Source organism: Vigna radiata, unplaced genomic scaffold, assembly GCF_000741045.1.
Source record: "Vigna radiata var. radiata cultivar VC1973A unplaced genomic scaffold, Vradiata_ver6 scaffold_70, whole genome shotgun sequence".
Taxonomy (NCBI): domain Eukaryota; kingdom Viridiplantae; phylum Streptophyta; class Magnoliopsida; order Fabales; family Fabaceae; genus Vigna; species Vigna radiata.
In genome coordinates, this window is record NW_014542367.1 from 655,383 (window position 1) to 678,318 (window position 22,936).

Here is a 22,936-nt window from a genome sequence, read left to right on the forward strand (position 1 = left end):
GATCGTGACGATTGGTATTATCAACTTTTGAAAGGGAATACTTTCCAATTCCCAATTGAAATCAACCCCTTTTATTTATAGTTGAGATACATTGCATAATCACATTCAATTGCTTGGTCTATTGAGATTCTTGTATTTTATCTTGATTACTTTATCCGATTAATCGTGTATTGTGTTGTTTGATTGTGATATCATTGAACAAAAGTTGTGTTCCATGCTTTCTTTCACCATTTGAAAACTTTCAGGAATATCTTGCCAAACACGGGAAAATGGTGGATCAAAATAGTAGTTTCTCATGGTTAAAATGCCTGAACAATATGAGTAGCATGGTTATGAGGAACGACCATGGAGGTGTGACTGTGGAAGTCGGTGGTGAGGAAGGTTATGCTGTGCGGAATGCTCGAAAAAAGGAGTTGGTTGAAGTTCCTTGGAAAGGGGCACCAACCATGGCTCATCTCTTTGAGCAATCATGTGAAAAGTACAACTACAATCCATTTCTTGGAACAAGAAAATTACTGCAAAAGGAGTTTGTTCCATCTAGTGATGGCAGAAGGTTTGAGAAGGTTCACTTGGGAGACTATGAATGGAAAACCTATGGAGAGGTGTTTGCTTGTGTGTGCAATTTTGCTTATGGAATTATCAAGTTAGGGCACAATGTAGATAGCCGTGTTGCCATTTTCTCTGATACAAGGGCTGAGTGGCTCATTGCCCTTCAGGTAAATTTCCTTCATTTCATTTAATCATTCCATATTCTTTGGGTTTAACTGTTCTGCATTCACACATTGTAATGAAAATCTTGCCAAACTTCAGGGTTGCTTCAGGCAGAATGTAACAGTTGTTACTATTTATGCCACACTTGGTGAAGATGCCTTGGTCCATTCGCTAAACGAGGTAAAAAGTTATTATAGTATAAATATTACAAACTTTTTTAAGCAAAGATGACTCGTTATATCATGGCCTGAATTTCAAGACCTTTTTCGAACTAATTATAAATTTTATTGAGATAGATAATCCAAAGGAACTCCCAAAGAATTGTATATATGAATTTTATCTCGTACAACTCAAACAAAAATACCAAAATATTGATTATAGTAAAAACAGATATATATGATAGAAAGTTTGAAATTACTTTATTTAATCCTATGATTCTAATTTTTTCTTACGATAAAAAAGAAAAATACGACAACTATTCTTTTTTGTTATTGTTATAATGCCAAAATATCAAGTCGACACATTCGTTTTTATGGTGATCTTTTAAGGCCTTTTGAATATTCTTTAGTTCATTTTTTTATTTGTATAATGTGAATTTAGTGCTGTCTTCTTTATTCTTGAATTTTTATTATTGATAAACACTTTCTTGATAGGATCATATGAATGAATAAAAAAACCTCATACTCATATTAGAATCGCGATGATTTAGATTCAAAACAACTTTTAATCGAAGTCCAAAAATTTTCTGAATAAGAATTGTTGGATCATCACTTCTTCAATGAATTGAATTGTTGGATCATCACTTCTTCGATGAATATATAGAATATAATGAAAAAAATAATGAAAAAAATTCAAGGAAATGTTTGTTCTTTGCTCAAAATAAAGACAAACTGGAAAAGCTTGAAAGAATAAAATTTTTCAATTTATTTTGAGAACTCTTTGAAAAGGTTTTTAAGTTCATATGGGAAGGTATCACTTTCAAACAAAGTTGACATTTTGACATTTTATAGTTCATCAATTATATGTCTTGTGAAAAAGAAAAATTAAAAGAAAGTGAAAAAAAAAACATCAATCAAAGGGACCAAACCAAAACTCAAGAGAAAAGTCAAATAGACCTAAATTCAGGCTAACCAATCCTATTTCTGAAAAGGCTAAACTTATTCAATCAGGTAAGGAATGCAACCACTTGAAAGTAATACAGTTTTGATCTTCTGTCTATTTCTAATTCGCGATTTTATTTTCTATGGTTTTAATTTCCTTCTTTTAGAAAACATGCGATTTTGATATAATCTTTAATTTTTCATACATTTTATTTCTTTTATTATGGCCTAATTGAACTCTAGATCTAACATATTCATAATAAGTATTGTTAAAAATAATTGAAATGTAAAAAAAAAATTATACAAAATTGAGGATTTGACCAAAATATGGAGACTAAATCACGAAAAAAAAATATAGAGGAATTAATAAATCATTGACGGGAGATTAAAGAAGGACCACATTTACTATTAAGTCATTACTGTAGCTGGTATAAGGAGCATCTTAGAGACTGTATAATGAGATGAAAATAGTTGGATTTGATGAGGAGACAAATCCAAAATGGTGAATGATTATAGATACTGAAAGTGGTAGACATTTTCTCACTTTTTGCTTTGGGATGTGAACAGACTGAAGTGTCTACTCTGATATGCGAGTCCAAATTGTTGAAGAAGTTGAATGCAATCAGATCAAGACTAGTCTCTATCCAAAATGTCATTTACTTTGAAGATGATAAGAGTGATGAAGATGCTTTCTCAGGAAGTTTGAGCAACTGGACAATTGCCTCTTTTAGTGAAGTTGAGAAACTTGGTAAAGAATATCCTGTTGAACCAAACTTGCCTTCCAAGAATGCCATTGCGGTTATCATGTACACAAGTGGCAGTACAGGTCTGCCAAAGGTTTGTTTCTTATTCAAGTTTTGTAACAGGCGTCCCTTTTTGTGTTTACAGACTCTTATTCATGTTCTCGATCGATGCATGTTTTCAAAGTGCTTTGTTCAGATTCATACTCTTAACAGTCCCAACAATTGTAGTTCAGAAACATGAGTACACTTTGTTATTGGTATGACTTTATTGTCATCAATGACTTTGGGTGATAAAATATCCACAGGAACCATATTAAGGAAGTGAATAAATATAATGAAAATTTTCCTGTCTGGAATAGTCCTCAGTTCCTTGGGTTCCTCTGATTTGACAGGGTGTTATGATTACTCATGGGAATATGGTAGCCACAACAGCAGTTGTTATGACAGTGATTCCAAATTTAGGTAGCAAGGATGTGTACATGGCATACTTGCCCCTTGCTCATGTTTTTGAGATGGCAGCAGAGGTAATTTCCTTAGTCTTCTTCCAACTGTAAAAGTAGTTGATGATATTATCTCTTAAGAATCTAAATTACTGTGGCTGTCCAGTCTGTTATGCTAACTGCAGGTTGTGCCATCGGTTACAGCTCTATTCTGACTTTGACTGACTCATCCAGTAAAATCAAGAAAGGAACCAGGGGAGATGCCAATGTTTTAAAGCCCACCCTTTTGGCAGCTGTACCTGCTATTATTGATCGTATTCGAGATGGAGTTGTAAAGAAGGTGTAGATCAAACTACCAAATTAACTTTTTATATATATAGTAAATTGGAAAGAAAATGTTATGCTTGCTAGCCAATTATAAAAGTAGTATAGTACTTCACCAATTCGTTAACTACTAAACTCAACCTTAGCTCATGGATGGTTTATGGTCAGATGCCTTAGCTACTCTGGTTTAGCCTTTTACATCAGCAAAGAGGAAGAACACAGACATTTATTGTAGGCTGCGTATTGACTTTGGTATCCAACCATTTGAATAGATGATTTAACAACACCAAATGAAATTTGACAACAAACACACATGAGAACTAGAGGCTAAATTAACGGATCTATTAGGTTTGACAATATCTTGGATTTCATTGTAGTTTTGATATGACTTTTGGACAGTTCTGGTTGTTTTTGTAAGAAATCTGAACAAGGTAGAGGGAATAACATGCAGCTTTATCCCACTTGATAAGCCCTGCTACATGGATCATATAATGCTATTGATTCTATAGAGCAAAGTTCTCAATACAGTAATTTATAGTGAACTATTTTACAATGGTTTCTCCTAGCATTGACTCCATTAGTTCAATAATGTTATAGGATAAAAGGGTTATTTCTTGAAAGAATTAAAGGGAGACAATTTAATTAGAGGGTGATTAGTTGGATGAATAGTTTTTTCTTTACAAATTGTAAAAACTAGCTGTTTTTCTATCACTTTCCCTTTCTATTGAATGTTTTATACTGGCAACTAAATAGTTATTCTCTTCCGTGCTCTTCCCTATAATGTACTTAGGTTGACGATAAAGGGGGGCTTGTGAAGAATCTTTTTCATTTTGCATATCAGCGCAGACTGACAGCTGTAAAAGGAAGCTGGCTTGGAGCTTGGGGATTGGAGAAGTTGGTGTGGGAAACCATTGTCTTTAAGAAAATCCGTGCTGCACTTGGAGGAAAACTCCGTTACATGCTTTGTGGGGGAGCCCCTTTATCTAAAGATTCACAAAACTTTATCAATATCTGCATGGGGTAATAATTGCTGTCCTATCTTTATACTGCATATTATTAGAACTAACTTTTAATGTGATTTTCTATCTGATAGTAAGTGTAAGATACAACAACAATAGCAAAAGCCCTATCTAACTAATAAGATAGGGTATATAGATTGGGGAGCATTATTGAGCTTGGTTCAAGATTCAACACTTAAGAAATATTTTTTTATCTAATAATAGATATAAGTTCTCTGTTGTAATGTAACAGATTCAAAACAATAAATAAAATCATACTTTTCTCAGAAATTATGTTCTCCTTTTCTCTTCTGAATTCTAACGACATTCTGTCCTTTCATATTTTCTTGTCAACAGGGCTACTACTGGGCAAGCATATGGCTTGACTGAAACATTTGCAGGGGCTACATTCTCAGAGTGGTACGACCACAAGGTGGGGCGTGTTGGTCCACCTCTTCCTTGTTCCTACATTAAGGTATGTCGGATATTCCATCAACGAAGAATCAGCGTGGTGTTTTTTCTAAACCATGCATAATCACAGAAATTGCATTGATTTATGTAACAAACGTTAATCATTACAATCTCATATTTGTGCATAATTAAACTTTGCGCACAATGTAAGTTGCAGTAAGTACCACTTATGAGCCTCAAACAGGAGAAACTTGACTTCTTTAATGTGGTTGTATAGCTTGTTTCTTGGGAAGAGGGAGGGTATTTGACATCAGACAAACCAATGCCGCGTGGAGAGATTGTAGTTGGGGGATTCAGTGTAACCGCTGGTTATTTTAAGAATCAAGAAAAAACTGATGAAGTGTTCAAGGTAATTTTCAAACATTCAGTTACACGCCTATAATTATTTCCTTTTTAATTTTCTTTCAAATGCTCCAAATTTGCTGATGTATGCCACATGGATAATTTTTTAACTTAGCACAGGTTGATGAGCATGGTATGCGTTGGTTTTATACTGGTGATATTGGACAATGCCATCCTGATGGGTGTCTTGAGATCATAGATAGGAAGAAGGATATTGTCAAACTTCAGCATGGAGAATATGTCTCTCTTGGAAAGGTTACTCAAATTATTCCACGCCGTTCACAAAATTCTTACTAATATTTTCAACTTGTATATTAATTACTCTTTCATTTTTTTCTTAATTGCAGGTTGAGGCAGCACTATCATCATGTGATTATGTGGATAATATAATGGTTTATGCAGACCCCTTTTACAGCTACTGTGTGGCTCTAGTTGTTGCTTGTAATCATTCCCTGGAGAAGTGGGCTCAACAAGCTGGTGTTGAGTACAAAGATTTTCCTGATATGTGTAACAAACACGAAACTGTCACCGAGGTCCTACAATCTATTTCTAAGGTTAGCCAATCTGTACATAACCAAGATATAACTGATAGATTGTCAATTACCAGAATAGAAAATGGAGATATTATCATAATATACATTTCCACGGGTTGCAGTTTTAAGATAGCAAATCATTCATTGGCCTCCACCTAAAAACAAAAATATTCACAAAGTTGGTCTTTGACATATGAAAGCCTAAATTAATTGGTCTGAAGGTTTCCTGTAGTATCTATATTGCCTCACATTTATGTTAGGAAATTCCCCTTCGGGTTTCTGTTCTTTCCTTTTACCTATTGTTAAAATTTGATAATATTTCTTCAGTCGGATGAAGCTTTCATATGTCGAGCTTTTTGTCTGAAGGATATTTCCTCATCAGGCACTGCATCTACTTTGGTCATTTAATGAACATAGGTTGCCTCTGATAACGTCTGAAAAGACAAAATTTTTGTAATGATTATCTTTTTCTGAAATGTGTGTCGCGACGGCACGACTGTGCAGCATTGTGGCATTTGTTGTCGTCGGTATTGAGTGCACCTTTCTGTCCAATCAAGGATCTCAAGTAGAATATAGGATTGATTTTATTATTCTCAATTATAAAAAATACGTTCTAATATCTTATATTTGTAATAATCTAATTCTTCTAAAAAAGGAAATAAAAATAAAATAAAAGATTATATATCTATTCTAATTAAGAATATTTTAAAGATATTATCTTCAATTACAATAATGGATTTCCTTTTAGCAAAAGTAGGAGTGTGGTGAGTATCCTTCCTTAAGCTAGGCCTTTCATTCTTCTAGAAAGTGACAATCTTAAAAACAGGAAGTATCACTAACAAACCTACAAAACACAAAATTCAAAGAGTCCTACATTTTATTTAAAACAAAACTAAACCAAGTAAAAGAAAGAAGGTAAAGAAACTACCTCCTAAACATGTTTATTTTCCTTGGACTCCCTCCTCCATCTTTGGTAGGGGTTAGGAACTCATAAGCCTATGTGGTTATATAGTGAAAATAAATCTACAATCAACATAGCTCACAACCTAGAACATGATAAAATTAAACATATTGAAAAAGATAGACATTTTATCAAAGAAAAACTTAACATTGATATAATTTGCACTTCATATGTGTCTAGTCAACGGCAATTTACATACATATACTCAGCAAGGGATTGAACAATAATAACTTTGGGACAATTATATCCTAACTAAGAATAGAAAACACTTATTCACCAACTTGAAAGGAAGTGTCAAACTATATTTTGAGAAGTTTTAGATACTATTTCTATTATTTTTAATTATGTATATTTGTTGTATCGGGTTTTTATTAGTGGCATTACAATCTCGGCGATTTGTTCCCCGTAATAGCCTATTCCTATTTCAAGATGATAAAGCTTATGCAATGAGATATAATAAGAAAAAAAAAATGATAAAGCTTCCATTTATCACACTTTCCGCCTGATGAGTTCTTCCTCATTAGGCGATGCATCTAGTTCTTCATCATCTGTTGCTCATTTAATGAAAATAGGTTGCGTCCCATAATGTTTGAGAAGGCTCAATTACTTTCTATCCACGGAATATGATCTTTTGTGTTTATGTAGGCACCTTTTGCGATTCTCTTATGCTCATATGAAAAACTTTTCTTCTTCATTTTCTCTGTTCCACTACAAATTTTTCTAAGTTTACTTTGATTTAGTCTCCTATATTGCTAACGCTTTAACACCAATCATTGTTTTTACTGGACATTATTTAATTGAACTGAAGCTTGACGGATAAACTCTAGAGAAATTATATTTCGATCTTCCAAACAATATAGTTTTATTTATGATGTAACAATAACTAGGATATTATAAGTTAATAAGCATTGTTTATTGATGATTAATGGCTACACCTTTATTCATGTCAGGTTGCAAAAGCTACAAAACTGGTGAAATCTGAAATTCCTGCAAAGATCAAGTTGCTTCCGGATCCATGGACACCTGAATCTGGATTAGTCACTAATGCTCTCAAGATAAAGAGAGAACAGCTGAAAGCCAAATTTAAAGATGACCTTCAGAAGCTTTATGCATGAAGTCTTTAATTTTTTTTGTCAACATATTGTGCAGTGTAAGTTATGTAATTTGTTTTTTCTTTCTAAATCTGAAAGTAGTATGTGTATTGTTTGTAAATTGTAATTATATACTTCATATGGTATAACGAGGGAAGATCATGAAAACGTGAGGGTGGAAGAAACACGTGGAAGTAGGCGTGTGAGAAAAAAATAATATCAAACTCAATGATTATGATTGGGCAAGGATTCATTAAATAGAAGTTTGTTAGAGGAGAGATGGGGTGCTGTCATTTACGTATTCTTCGACTTCTTCTTTTCATTCTGTGCCTTCCTTCTCTGTTGTCATTTCCTTTTCTGTTATATGAATTTTTGTATTCATATTATTAGAGGATGCTTTACAGAGAATATTACGAGATACTATTATAACATCATTTCATTCTCCTTTCCAAATTCTATTACTGTTACATTGCTATCTTACATTGGTGCTTTCATCCTGTGAATTATGGCCGAAAACACGAGAATGAAAGAAATAGCTACTGAAATAGCCTCGTCTCAAGGACCTTCCGGCAGAAGTTTGTCGCATCGCGGAGGCCATGGAAAGATGTGAGCGAGAGTTACAAAAGTCGATGGAACATTTGACATTACGGGAACAAGAGGCAGAAAACAGATTCCAAACACTTGAATCTACGTTGGGGTCTTTGCTCCAAACAAAACCACCACCCTCCACAGAGCCACCACCATTCCAAGTGCGTAATGTAAAACTTGATTTTCCTCGCTTTGACGATATTGAAGTTCTTCAATGGATCTTCAAGGCAGAGTAGTTTTTCACCTACTACCACACACCCCGATGATTAATGCTTGATCATAGCTTCCATTCATTTGGAGAAAGAGGTAATCCCTGGGTTCCAGATGCAAAACCGTGCCAATGCCTTTCCAACTTGGGTTGCTTTTACTTGTGCTTTAGAAACCGAATTTGGTCCTTCCCCGTATGAATGCCCCAAGGCCACCTTGTTTAAACTCACCTAAACATCATATGTTCATGACTATTATACTCAATTCACATCTCTGGCCAATCGTGTCCAAGCCATCACGGCTGAGGCTCTCCTAGATTGCTTTATAGGAGGCTTAAAACCAGATCTCAAACGTGATGTTATTGCCCAAAACCCTACTTTTCTACTGCGTTGTGTGTCCTTAGCCAAATTATATGAAGAGAAGTGCATTCCCAGAAACAGGTTACCAAACACTTCCTATTATCCCAAAACACAAGCCACAAACACCAACCCCATAGCCTCACAATCCATAAGATCAACCACCTTACCACCCTTGTTATCCTCACCGCAGTCATCCACATCCAGTTCCCACCCCAAACCCAATTTCATAAAAAAAGCTTACTACTGCAGAAATGCAATTACGCAGGGAGAAGGGACTCTGTTTTACATGTGATGAGAAATTCACCATGAATCATAGGTGTCCCAATAAGCAGTATTTTGTTTTACAAGTGGATGAAGATGTTCCAATTGATGTCCAACATGACCCTCCAGAGGAAATTGTGGAGGCTTAACCTCCACTAATCGTGGAACAACACCTTTCATACAATGCATTAAAGGGGTCTTCAGGACTTGGCACGATGAAATTTAAATGGTCTATCAATGGCATGACGGTCTAAGTTTTATTAGATAGTGGAAGCTCAAATAATTTCCTGCAACCCAGAATTGCTCACTGTTTGAAACTACCAGTCGAGCCTATTCCCAATTTTCAAGTGTTGGTGGGCAACGATAATGCCTTGGTAGCTGAAGGACTCATCAAGGAATTACAAGTTAAGATTCAAGGTCACCTACTGCAATTACCAGTATACTTCCCATTTCAGTGATTTGGTGTTAGGAGCCACTTGGTTGGCAACTTTGGGACCTCATGTCTTTGATTACAGCAGCTTATCTATCAAATTTTATGTTGGGAATAATTTGTGACTCTTCATGGAGATCATTCATCCCTGCCATAGCCAGCTCAATTCAACCACTTCAAGAGAATGTGCCACACTAAAGGAATTGCCGAGTTATTCTCCTTGCAGGTTCAAAGCCCTCCAACCATACAAGACCAATGGCTGGATCTTCCAAAGAATATGGAGCCGGAAATTGTGTTGTTGCTCCATCAATACAAAACAGTTTTTGACCTTCCAACAAGACTACCCCCTGATAGGCAACAAAACCATTCTATTCCCTTAGTTGAAGGTGCTAACCCTGTGAAGGTACGTCCATACAGATATCCTCATAGTCAGAAGTTGCAAATTGAGAAAATGATTTCAGAGATGCTGCGGGCAAGAATTATTATTCCATCCACCAACCCTTTTTCGTCACCAATCATATTGGTTAGGAAAATGGATAATACTTGGAGATTTTGCATAAATTATAGAGCTTTGAATGCTATAACAATTAAAGATAGCTTCCCTATTCCCACTGTGGATGAATTACTTGATGAGTTGTATGTGACACAATTTTTCTCTAAACTGGATTTAAGGTCTGGGTATCATCAAATATTGATTAAAGAGGAGGATAGGCACAAAACAACCTTTAGAACTCATCAAGGGCATTATGAATGGTTGGTAATGCCATTTGGTTTAACCAATGCCCCTGCCACCTTTAGAGCCTTCATGAATGACATTTTTCAAGGTATCCTAAGGAAATTTGTCTTAGTCTTCTTTGATGATATATTAATATACAGTCCCACTTGGGAAGAACACCTCTAGCATCTTGAGACAATCCTACAGATTTTACAACATCATCAATTATATGCCAAATTATCAATGTGTACTTTTGGCTTACATGAGGTTGATTATTTGGGTCATACAATATCTGGAAAAGGTGTGACCATGAATAAAGACAAAATTAAGGCTATGTTGCAATGGCAAGTTCCCACCAACCTCAAGCAACTGAGAGGGTTTTTGGGACTCACAGGTTATTATCGAAGATTTATTAGGCAATATGCCTCTATTGCTGAACCTCTAACTAATCTTCTAAAGAAGGACTGTTTTATATGGAATGAAGAAGCCACTTAAGCTTTTGAAGCTTTAAAAGTTGTTGGTTACTCAAGCCCCTGTGCTAATTCTTTCGGATTTTTCCATTCCTTTTATGTTGGAAATTGATGATTAAGGGTCATCTATTCGAGCAGTGCTTATTCAAAACAAACATCCCATTGCATACTTTTCCAAGAAATTGAATCCCAAACTTCAAAGACAATCTGCTTACGCAAGGGAGTTTTTTACCATTACTGAAGTTGTAGCCAAGTTTCGACATTACCTTTTGGGGCATAAATTTGTGATTCGAACAGACCAAAGAAGTTTAAGAAGTCTCACTGAACAGGCCATTCAAATACCGAAACAACAGAAATGGATACATAAATTGTTGGGATACGATTTTACGATTGAATATAAATCAGGCAATGACAATGTGGTTGCTGATTCTTTATCCAGATCATTTATGATGGCATGGTCACAACCCCAATTAGATATCATACCAGAATTAAGAAGGACTATAAATACAAATGAAGAAGTGAAAAAAAATCATTACGGATTATGTAGCCAACAAGCAGGTTGTTCCACATTATGTAGTCCATGATGGCTTACTTTACTCGAAGGACATGATAGTCAAACCTGCATCTCCTGAATTATTTCAAAAGTTGCTCAAAGAATTTCATAATTCTCCTCTTAATTGGCATGCAGGAATCACGAGAACATTTAACAGACTTGCTCAACAATTCTATTGGCCTAGAATATAGCAAGATGTGAAACAATTTGTTCAAAATTGTTTGATCTGTCAGCAGGAAAAATTAGTTAATTCTCTTCCCTTAGGGTTACTACAACCTTTACCAGTGCCAACTCAGGTCTGGGAGGATGTGGCGATGGACTTTATCACTAGCCTTCCAACTTCTTAAGGCTATACTGTGATAATGGTCGTGATTGACCGACTCTCCAAATACGCTCACTTCTGCCCCTTGAAAGCGGATTACAACAGTAAACAGGTAGCTGAGACGATTGTCAAAACTGTCATCAAATTACATGGGTTCCCAAAGACCATTGACTTAGATCGGGATAAGGTGTTTGTAAGTGAATTCTGGCAACATTTATTCAAATTAAGTAGAACTACCTTGCACATGAGCACAACTTACTACCCTCAGTCAGATGGACAGTCAAAAGCTCTTAATAAATGCTTAGAGATGTATTTAAGGTGCTATACGTATGAGTCGCCTAAGGAATGTGACAAATTTTTACCTTGGGCTGAGTTTTGGTGCAACACTGCTTATCATCACATCAATGATATGACTCTATTTAAGGTAGTTTATGGGAGAGATCCTCCACAGTTGACTAAATACACTGCTAATTCTTCTGATCCTCCAACAGTTCAAGATGACCTTACTAAGAGACAAAAAACAAAATTTATTACGGTCACAGCACCACATGAAAAAATATGTTGATGCCAAACGGAAGCACATGGACTTTAAGATTAGAGATATGGTGTTGATCAAGTTACAGCCGTACAGACAAAACTCAGTGGCCTTGAGAAAGAATTAGAAATTAAGCATGAAATACTTTGGTCCTTTTCCTATCATTGAACGAATTGGCTCTATTGCTTATAAGCTACTCTTGCCCCAACAACAAAAATTCACCTTGTCTTCCACTGTTCTCAACTAAAACCTTGCAAGGGAGATCATACTCACCAATATGTTCCAATAATCACTATTGATTCTGAGACTCCCCTGTTATCCAACTTGTTGTTGTGCTTCAAGATCGTCAAATTATGCAAGGGAATAAGATAGTAAAACAGTTCTTGATCCAATGGGAAGGGTTAGAAGAATCAACTCCTACATGGGAAGATGAAAGTGCCTTACGTAAAGCCTATCCAACCTTCAACCTTGAGGACAAGGTTAATTTTAGAGGAGAAGGAATTGTAACGAGGGAAGATCATGAAAACGTGAGGATGGAAGAAACACGTGGAAGCAAGCACGTGAGAAAAAATAATATCAGACTCGATGATTATGATTGGACAAAGGTTCATTAAATTGAAGTTTGTTAGAGGAAAGATGGGGTGCTGTCATTTACATATTCTCTGACTTCTTCTTTTCGTTATGTGCCTTCCTTCTCTACTACCATTTCTTTTTCTGTTATATGAACTTTTGTACTCAAATTATTGAAGGACGCTTTACAGAGAATATTACAAGATACTATTATAACGTCATTTCATTCTCCTTTCCAAATTCTATTACTGTTACATTGCTATCTTACATATGGCACATCAAAGACATGCAGGATATAGTCATCCAAAGTGCAGTAATGGAAAGTAATTATGCAACAATACATTTCACTCTATAAATAAGTCATGCTAACTGATACCTAATGTTTTGTTTCCATTAAACATTTCTTAATATGTTTACATAGTGTTAGGTATTTTTGTTTTCTACCAACCAAGTGGTTATTATATGCTATTTTCGATTTCCATAACAGATAAAGGTGAGCTATGTCTCAGACTTCTTTTTTGTTAATAATAATCCGAATACATATTAGTTCCCCCAAGTAACTTGAGAAGTTCTCTTGTCATAAGTTTACATATATGCCAAAAACAAGGACTAGAAAAAACATTCATTCTATGGAAAGAAGACCACCGTTTGTAAACCTGGTCTTTAAACTACAAGCGTAAATGAACACCACTGTGTGTGAGTGGTGCACTAATTCATAATGTAATAAATTCCTTCAGGATTCAATCTTCCATCTCCATGGTATATTATTATTACACAGTTGTCAACTATGCTTCAGTTTCTTCATTTTTTGATGGATTTGATTCGTCATAATTAATTAAATAATCACATGCTGAAACACATTACCACCTTGGTTGCTGTGGCCTGGAGAAATTACTAGTTATTTCTGACTTTTTCCGAGATGAGTTTCTTAAACCGTGACCCAAATTCATCACGCAGTTCAAGCTCAAAAACAGCATTTTCAACTGCCCCACTCAGTTTATTGTCCGCATCAGCATTATGGAAGCAATATATTTTCTTAGCTTTCTCCATACAGAGTTGCTGTTGATTAAAGTTCCAACGTTTATCCACAGACCAACACCGACAAAGATGAAGAAAATAAATGTTATTATCTGAATATACATGAACAAAACTAACATTATAAGCTATTAAACACCAATGAACACATGCAAACCGAATGCAAGAACATGTTATAAAAAAGGAATTCTGGAATCGCTATATGTATGCTTGTAACCAAGTTCAACCATGTTGGAATGAAATCAAAACACAATTGAACTATCCAAGACATGCTCAAAATAAAAAATTGAAAGTGCAATTGAGTGCTTATGCAAAGAAAACAAAACTTGTATATGATGGATGCAAAATTGTTGTTCTATCCTAATGAATGTATGAACTGAGAGTTTAGAAATGCAATGCTAGAAAAAGAAAAGCACAACTCAACAAAACCACATAGAAGAAAAAGAAAGATGCAATCATCAGTTAAAACACTTTGGCATTAAATAGCCACCCTAAGACTATCAAAGCAGATACAAATATGGTAAAGAAACATGTAAAGAATATTGGCAAAGCAAATTTCAGCAATAAACGTGCAATGGTTTGAGGAAAAGAGTCTCAATCACCCTCCAAAAAGACATTTTGTAAATGTAAAGCCCACTTTGGGGTCTTTTAGTTCATATTTCAGAAACTCAAAACTGCCAAATCTCACTGAAACCACCAACCAATGCGCATCTAAACCCGAATCATGCTTTCTAATGAATGGACATGGATGCTATGGTCAATTATCATCAGAATTTCTTTCAAGAGCAAAAATAAGTGATTACCTATACTCTATTCACCATTATCAAGCTAAGCAATCAAGACCAACAAGTTACAAAATTAGAGTTCTAATTCTATTCTAAGGGAAATCAAACAAACTCGGAAAAAGAACAAAATTTAGATAATCAGAACAAGAAAAGGGAAAGAACTGTGCAAGAAATAGAAAAAAAGCTCTAAAACAAGTTCTAATTGTTAAAAACACAACAAAGGCAAACTGAAATCAGAGAAAAAGAAAAGAACAAGAGTATTGAATTCAAGAAAGAAGTTTTATAGAGATTACACGAAGACTCTTTAGGAAATCCAACTCCCTCCTTTAGGTTCCTTTGCACTCACAAGGGATGGAACTTTCTCTGCATTACACATTCAAACTCTTTGCAACTCCAGAACTCTTCTTATCCTACGCATACTAGTACAATAACTAAAAAGTAAAGGAAAAGAATGAAAGACTCTCTGCAACTCCATATTGCACGAGAGAGACCTCCGAATTCCTCTCTATTCTACTCTACAGATTACATTTTTTTGACTCTCGATACTCTACACTCTGATTATAGCACAAAAAACTCTCACTCTATACATCTATTTAAAGAAACTAAAACGGGAAAAAAGGAAGGGAAAAAGAAGAACCTGAGCCAAACTTCTTCAAATGGCTTGGTCATACACGAGCCCCTCAACACGCTGCAGGTCCTTGAAGACTGCTTCACCTTCAGGCCAAGGTTCGACAACTCCAAAGGGTCTCCTCTTTATTCTCTTAGGGGAAACTTCGAACTCATCTCGCGTCCTCATGCCTTCGGCTATGCAGTGCAAGCCAAACGATGCGTTTCGGACCAGCAAAGTTGTGAGTTTCACTTAGGGCAAATCCAACCCTTAAGTTGACTAATTCAACCCTTTGACCAAGGACTATCCTGCAAAAAAAAGAGAAAACGGTAAGGGTTACACAATAGTTAAGCTAAAATGAAGCCTATCTAAGCAAGACAGATTACTATATATTTTTTCTGATTTTTTTTATAAAAGAGAAAACATATATCTTTAAAAGGGCAATTTTTATTTACCTAAAAAGAATAAATTAACCAAATTTTTACTTAAAACTTATTTCTACCCTTTTATACTAATCTAACCTATTTATAAGGAATTGGAAACTCAAAAACTAAAAAGGATTTTAACAAAGAAAAAAAAAAAGAAAAATTAAGGAGTTATGCACCTCTACACTTAAAACATTGTCCTCTTAGACAGGGAAAAACTAAGACTTTACAAAAGAAAACAAAGACTCAAGCACAAAAACAAAGACTCAAAGCAAAATAAAAAAAAAAGGACTCAAAGCAGTAAAGAGAATTTCTATTTACAAGACTCCATGAACATACTTAATTTACTGCAGTACCAAAAAAATATTCACATATCAAACACAAACATATCAATATAAAACATTTGTTATGTTATTTGTTGCGCAAGAAACCATTAAACCATTTTATTGTTCATCATCAAAAACAAAGATATAAAAAGGTAGGTTTAGCTCCCCTATCAACACATTTGTTTTGTGATTTCATGATATATTAAAATAATTGTTTTATTTAAGAATGTGGAATTATGATTTTAATATGGTTTGGGTTGATTATGGTAATATTATATCTAAATTCACATTTATATCCAGTGACAATACATAAATAAGGTGGTTTTGAGATTTAAGTAATTTTGTTGGTAATTGGTGTTTGATGTTTAGGTATTTCTTAGAATTATAATTGTTATGTTAATTATTGGTTTAATACCTATTTTGGTTCCTCTGTTGGGAGGGTTTGTTCAAAGTGGTCCTTCCTTTTTTCAAAAGTTCACTTAAGTCCTACTTTTTGCAAAAACTGTTCAAAGTGGTCCTTTTTGCTAACGACATTAAGTTCACTAACGGCAGAGCTGCCAGGTGTCTAACATGTGATGATGTGGCATTGTTATGTGTTTTAAAAAAAAATAAATTATTGTGACGTGTAAATTAATGTTATTAGGGTTAAATTAAAAAATGAATTAGGATTAAATTAGAAAATGAATTAGGAATTGCGTTGCGGATTGGGAAAATCTGGGCAACTTAGGGTTCATACCTTCAATTTGAGTTTTGCCCAGGTTTCAAATTATTAGTAAGTTACGAGGTTAAGGAAGTTCTATCTTTGGAATGATGTAAAATGCCCAGGTTTCAAATTAATTGTTACAGTACTGATTCATGGTTTCAATTTCATAAAACTCAATTTCGACAAAACCCCCAAGATTGACATTTTGAATGGAATTGATGTTTTCCCTGCAGCGAAAACACAGAACCATAATGAATTTGGAAAGAAGAAGATTTCCTGCAAAAGCCCCAAATCAAAACCCTAGATTGCAAGACGCGCCAACAGCGAGAAAAAAACCCTATGCTTCAACGTCGCCGGAGTTCGAAATTTCGCGAAGGCGTCATTGCTGCCACACCCGCGAACGAGGATCATCGTGCCGCGGAGGCGAAGACGTGCCCGTTGACAAAAATGCCTCCCTTCCCTGTGTGAGGCAAACCTGAACCGAGAAGAAGAACGACTAACGCGTCACTGCAAACCAATTGGAGAAAATGAAGACGCCGTTGCCGTCACCCCCAAAGACCCTAGTAAGAACGCAGAGAAAGAAAGGGAAGAAGTCTCCCTGGATTTCGCGAGACTATAAAGACAGCCCATAACTGGGTTTATCTGAGAGAAGAAGAAGCTATCCTTTGGAAAAGTTCCAGATTAAGTGAAAGAAGAAGAAGAGAAAACTTTCTGATTAAACTTATTAAGAGTGAATCAGCTTTTGAAAGCTAATTAGGGTAAATAGATGAATCTAATTGAATTAAATAATTAGAATTAGGAAGGTAATTAGAATTTACCAAATACAGAGGTTAACGTATTAATCTTTAACAAATTCCTAATCAGTAATGTAACAATTATCCCAAATTCATTTTTTTATTTTATCCTAATTATATTAAGATTTAATCATTTTGATAGTCCCTATTTTCGGTGACTTTTTCAATTAGGTCCCTCATTTTCTCTTTTTCTCAATTGGGTCCATATTTTCGAAAAATTGAAGCAATTAGGTCACTATCGTTAGTTCCGTACTAACATCGTTAAAAAGGGTGACACGTGTCAGCTTGTGATTTTTTTGAATTTTTTAAATATATTTTTTAATTATTTTTATTTCTATTTTTTATTTTTTTTCTTTTAAAAATAAAATTTGCCACGTGTCAAGTTGACATTGTGCCACGTAACAGTGACAATGTGAGGTGGCACTAACAGTGCCACGTGTCATTGCGTTTGTTTCAATTTGGTCCCTGTATTTTTATTTTGTTCCAATTTGGTCCTTGTATTTTTATTTTGTCTCAATTTAGTCATAATTTTTTTAAAAATTTAAAAAAAAATTGTTCCTTCCCAAATAAAATACGGTATGTACATTTTCCAAATTTTTTTCTTTAGATTTGTTTCTGTTAAGCAAATTATTAGTAATGATGTATTTCAAATCGAAATATTTAACTCTAGAAACTTTTTATGAATTGTTGAGGAAGTATTGAGACTATACTTGTGTAGACTACCTTCACACAAATATTTATTATTGAGATGTTAACTTTTATAGGTTACTCATTCATATTATTTAGGTTCAATGATTTCTTTACTACTATATAAATAAAAATGTGTCATATGTTAGTTTGTAATTTTTTTTATTTTTCTAATAAAAAAATTAATTTGTACAAATTTCTTTGTAAAGATTTATATACAAATAAAATTTTGTTTGAACTTGGAGAGAAACAAAATTGTTTAGTTTTTTAAAAAAATAAGACTAAATTAAGACAAAATAAGAATACAGGAACCAAATTGAGATAAATTAAAAATATAGGGATCAAATTGAGACAAATCTAATGACACTTGGTCTGATAGTGACATGTGGCACTATCAGTGCCACCTCACATTGTCATTGCCACGTGGCTCAATGTCAACTTGACACATGGCAATTTTTTTTTAAAATAAATAAAAAAATTAAAAATAAAAATAAAAATAATTAAAAATATATTTAAAAATTCAAAAAATTCACGAGCTGACACGTGTCACCCTTTTTAACGGTGTTAGTACGGAACTAACGACAGTGACCTAATGGCTTCAATTTTTCAAAAATAGGGACCCAATTGAGAAAAAGTAAAAATGAGGGACCTAATTGAAAAAAATCACTGAAAATAGGGACTATGAGAATGATTAAACCTTATATTAATTTACACTTCACAATTATATATTTTTTTTAAAACAAGTTACAATGCCACATCATCAAACATTACACACCTGGCAGCCACATCATCAAACATTACACACCTGGCAGCTCTGTCGTTAGTCAAGTTAACGTCGTTAACAAAAAGGACCTACTTGAACAGTTTTTGCGAAAGCTAGGACTAAAGTGAACTTTTGAAAAAAGGGAGGACCACTTTGAACAAACCCTCCCAAAGGAGGGACCAAAATAGATATTAAACCTTAATTATTTGATGTTATTATTAATAAAGTGCAACACATGATTGATATGCTGTTAATTTGGTGATTTGTGTGTTAAATCCTAAACACCAATGTGATGTGTTGGCTTGTTGATAGAAGGGTGGTTTAGGATTGAATGGGTGTTTGTTCAATTCTAGGGAAAGAGAAAGTTAAGGAAAACCTTTGTTTTATTTGTATTTTTGCTTAAGGGAAAAATAGTCTTTTACCTTTATTAATTTGTAAAGGGATATAAAACATCAAAGGCTCAAGCGTTGGACATCAAAAGGTTAGTGAATTCAATAAAAATTTGAGTAGGAGATTAAAAATACATTCACTTTATCTTAGCGGGATGATAACGATTGAAATACTGTTATTTTTATACTTAATTTTGATACTAAAAACACCCTTTATGACTTAGAAATTGGCTTGAAGTCATGTTTTTGCTTTAATTGTGAAAATAAGAGAGTTGAAGGTGGTATTATTAGTTTTATGCTTGGTCCATTCTGGCGCTCAGCGGCTCACTTGACCCTTCTTTTCATCCTTTTTCTTCTTCTTTGATGGGTCTAAGTCCACCTTACTTCACTTCCATCTTCAATTCACCTTAAAACCCTGCAAAACAATGTACAAACAAGCATAATATCTCTAAAACCAACTGTTGACTCTCACAAGACTCAACTAAGTGTTTTACTTGATTTTAAGCTCATTCTAAGCCATAAATGGTGTGTTTTGATATCAAATTTAAGTATGAAAATAACGGTTTTTAGATCGTTATCACAACCCAAACTTAGAACTTTGCTTGTCCTCAAGCAAACAAGACAAAACTTGGCTTTCCACTTCTTCATCAAACAATTCAACACTTTTCAGAATTCCCTTATACCGAGTTATTATACAATTCAAATTTCATTAGAATCCTATAAAGATGCATGTATGCTTTCAATCCAATTCAGTTCACATAATCAATCTTTTTCCAACAGATGTTTTGTTCATGAATGATCAATCAACTAAGCATAGATGTAAACATGGATTTAACAATTCTCACCAAGAAAGTGTTTCACTCAATCACTCAAGTGTTTAGGAGGTCACTCTACTCTCTACTGTTCACATGTCACATAAAACAATATTGTCATTCATCTAAAACAATCAAATTCTTTACATGCAAATGCCATCACAAGGACTTTTTCCAAGGCCTGTAATGAGGCTGGGCTATCAAGAAAAATTGGTTTTTTCTAGAATACAAAATCCTTGAGTTAAGAGAGTTTAAGTCATCATTCAAAGTTCAAGCACACTCTCCTTTTAACCAATTGTTAAACTGATTTTTGTCGCCTAAAATCAGAACAAACTAAGTTTCCCCACTAATGTAGTATAGGGGTCAACCTAGGTATCAATCCAAGGACTCATTGAAATTAAGTTTAAAGTGTATGATTAGAATCTTGTATTTTATCTATTTACTAAACAGGTGGAGAAAATGAAATCTAACTAAAAAGGAAAAAAAAAATAAAACTAAAATCTATTTTTGAATAAGAAATAATATGAAATAAAAGGAAAGTAAAACTACATAGAAATCTAAACTACCTAAGATAGAAAAAGTAACAAAAGCTAATATGAAAATTTAAATGCAACTAAGATGATCCTAAACTAATGAATCTGAAACTAAAATAAACCTAGATACCAACCTATGAAACCAATGAACAACTAAATTTCCTAATTATATGCCTATTCTAAAAATGTAAATGTAAATGCAGAGACTAGATCATCACAGAACAAAACCGAATAGAAGGTAAAGTAAGAATCACAATCAGACCTAAGACTATTCAACATCAATTCAACAGAAATATTAAAAATAAAGCACTAAACCAAAGATAACAGGCACAAGCAAAGAACAGAGGAAAATGCACACTAGATTGAATGAAAGAGTCTCAATCACTCTTCAGAAAGACATTCCGAGAAAGTTAAGCCCATCATCGGGTCTTTTTAGTTCATATTTCAGAACTTGAAACGGAAATTCTCACTCAATTAATCAATCAGTGCACATTTTCACAAAAAAAAGGGAATGCAAGACTGAAATTGAACTTGGTTTGATAAGTATGAGGCATAACATCTCCCAAGAAAACCTCCTGAAAATTTAGGCCCAACCCAGGGTCCTATTACATCCAGACAGATGTAAAATTTTGGATGTTTTCCTTCAAAATTATCATTCACAGTGCAATACCAGCACACAAACACACATACTAGAAACGAAAAAATAGAAACAATGAATCTTTATGCATTGGACTCTACTCTGACTCGAGAAGACATCTCGATGAATAATGCTCGTTACAGAGTCATTTAACTCCAAAAGGAATTATAAAATGCAGAGATACAAAATCCAAAGTATTTTCTAAACATAAGCATTATAAACATCAAAAGTAAAGAACAAAATCAAAATGCAAACGAGATTACGAACACAACACAGAACGAAACTTTATTAACATGAAAAGAGAAAATTACAAACAAGATACCAGAGATCACCGAATGAGAAGCTCACAGATTGTCACGGTTCCATGAATGTCATCAGCAAAATCCAGAATCACGAACACAGTCTCTAATCTAAGAAAAACTAAAAACCCTAAACTAGAGAACAGAGAACTGTAGAGTGAAAGTAAAGTGTGTGTGTCCGAGAGTCAGCTATTTACTAGAAACCCCTTTTTATAGGGTCAGAAACAAATGAAAAAAATTCAAAGAAAGAAAAGGAAAGAGTGAAACTTGTTCTCGACGCTTCAGACTTCATCTTGATCCAACGGCTTCCAAAAGCTTTGCTTTCCAAACCCTCCGATCAATTTAAGCTTCGGTCAGCTTCATCTCCAGGCAGCTCCTTCGGTCAAGTCGCGTTCTGGTTAGGTCTTGGAGCTCCTCTTCTTCTCTCGTTCAAAGCCTTAAGTCAAGGACAAGTTTCTTTTCTCTGCCTCAAAGTGAATTCATTCAGCAACTTTGCAAATGGAAATGAGGGGAAGAGACCTCTGTGCAGTAGCAACGCGCAAAACGACGTCGTCACTCTTAACTAGAGCCCATGGTCCAAGCAATAATCTGCCAGCCCAATTCCAGCATTCAACATACAGTGTCCAATAACGTAGGCAACCAACTTTTCTTTTAATCTGTAGCAGCATTTTTATTTAGCTTGCTTTAGGCATCCACGGCCCATTTCAAGTGCATCAGTCCACTTCATGGCAGCAGCCCAATAAGAAAACAAGATCCAGCGTGTGGAACAACTTCAACACGTGGTAGTAGCATTTCATCACTTCAGTGCAACTTAAAAACCAAATGCAGCGTTCCAGAACAGCCCAAGACTGATGCCTAGTTTCAAATGGCAAGCCCACTCTGCACAAAGAAAAGGGCATTTTATCAAAGGAAATTAAAACATATTAAAAAAATCAAAGCAAAGAATTTTTATTCAAATATTTTCTAAAGAAAAATCCTAATTTCCTATTTATGACAAACATTAAAAAAAAATACTTCTAAAATCCTAATTTTAACTACAATTTTATAAAACTACAATTTTAAACAAAAAATCTTAAAACTAGCCTAAATCTAAACAATTAAAAACAAAAACAAGCTAACCTAGACTCCTAAACACAGAAAAATATGTAAATTTAGGGAGTTATCACCAATCTCATTCATTCCCAACTTCTTCCCTTTTTCCTTTTTACATTGAGCTCACTTTACATGATTTTTCTCTTTTCTTCTTTTCCTTTTTTTTTTCTCATGCATTTTTCTTTTTCAACTTTTGAACTCAATGTTTTTCTTTTGCCTTTCAACTTTCCCCATACAACCCCAAACTTGAACCTTTTCAACACATACAATTATTCTCAATCCAACTCAAGGTTAATCAATTCAAACAAGGATTTTCGTATTGTTT

The 22,936-nt window shown here is 34.3% G+C and overlaps 1 protein-coding gene and 1 long non-coding RNA gene across 2 annotated transcripts; one reads left to right on the forward strand and one right to left on the reverse strand.

Annotated features, from left to right (window-relative positions):
• The first annotated feature begins 2,558 nt into the window (after positions 1-2,558).
• LOC106779941 (long chain acyl-CoA synthetase 8-like) lies at positions 2,559-8,154 on the forward strand. Its single transcript, XM_022776792.1, has 9 exons — positions 2,559-2,811; positions 2,947-3,078; positions 3,161-3,334; positions 4,109-4,338; positions 4,674-4,791; positions 5,005-5,136; positions 5,250-5,384; positions 5,477-5,683; positions 7,574-8,154. The coding sequence occupies exons 1-9, from the start codon at positions 2,599-2,601 to the stop codon at positions 7,736-7,738; spliced, it is 1,506 nt and encodes a 501-aa protein (XP_022632513.1). The 5' UTR covers positions 2,559-2,598; the 3' UTR covers positions 7,739-8,154.
• A 5,051-nt stretch (positions 8,155-13,205) lies between these two features.
• Positions 13,206-15,399, reverse strand: LOC106779965. Its single transcript, XR_001377217.2, has 2 exons — positions 15,182-15,399; positions 13,206-13,783 (listed from the first exon to the last, which is right to left on the reverse strand). It is a non-coding gene; the product is annotated as an uncharacterized LOC106779965 (long non-coding RNA).
• Positions 15,400-22,936: the final 7,537 nt, after the last annotated feature.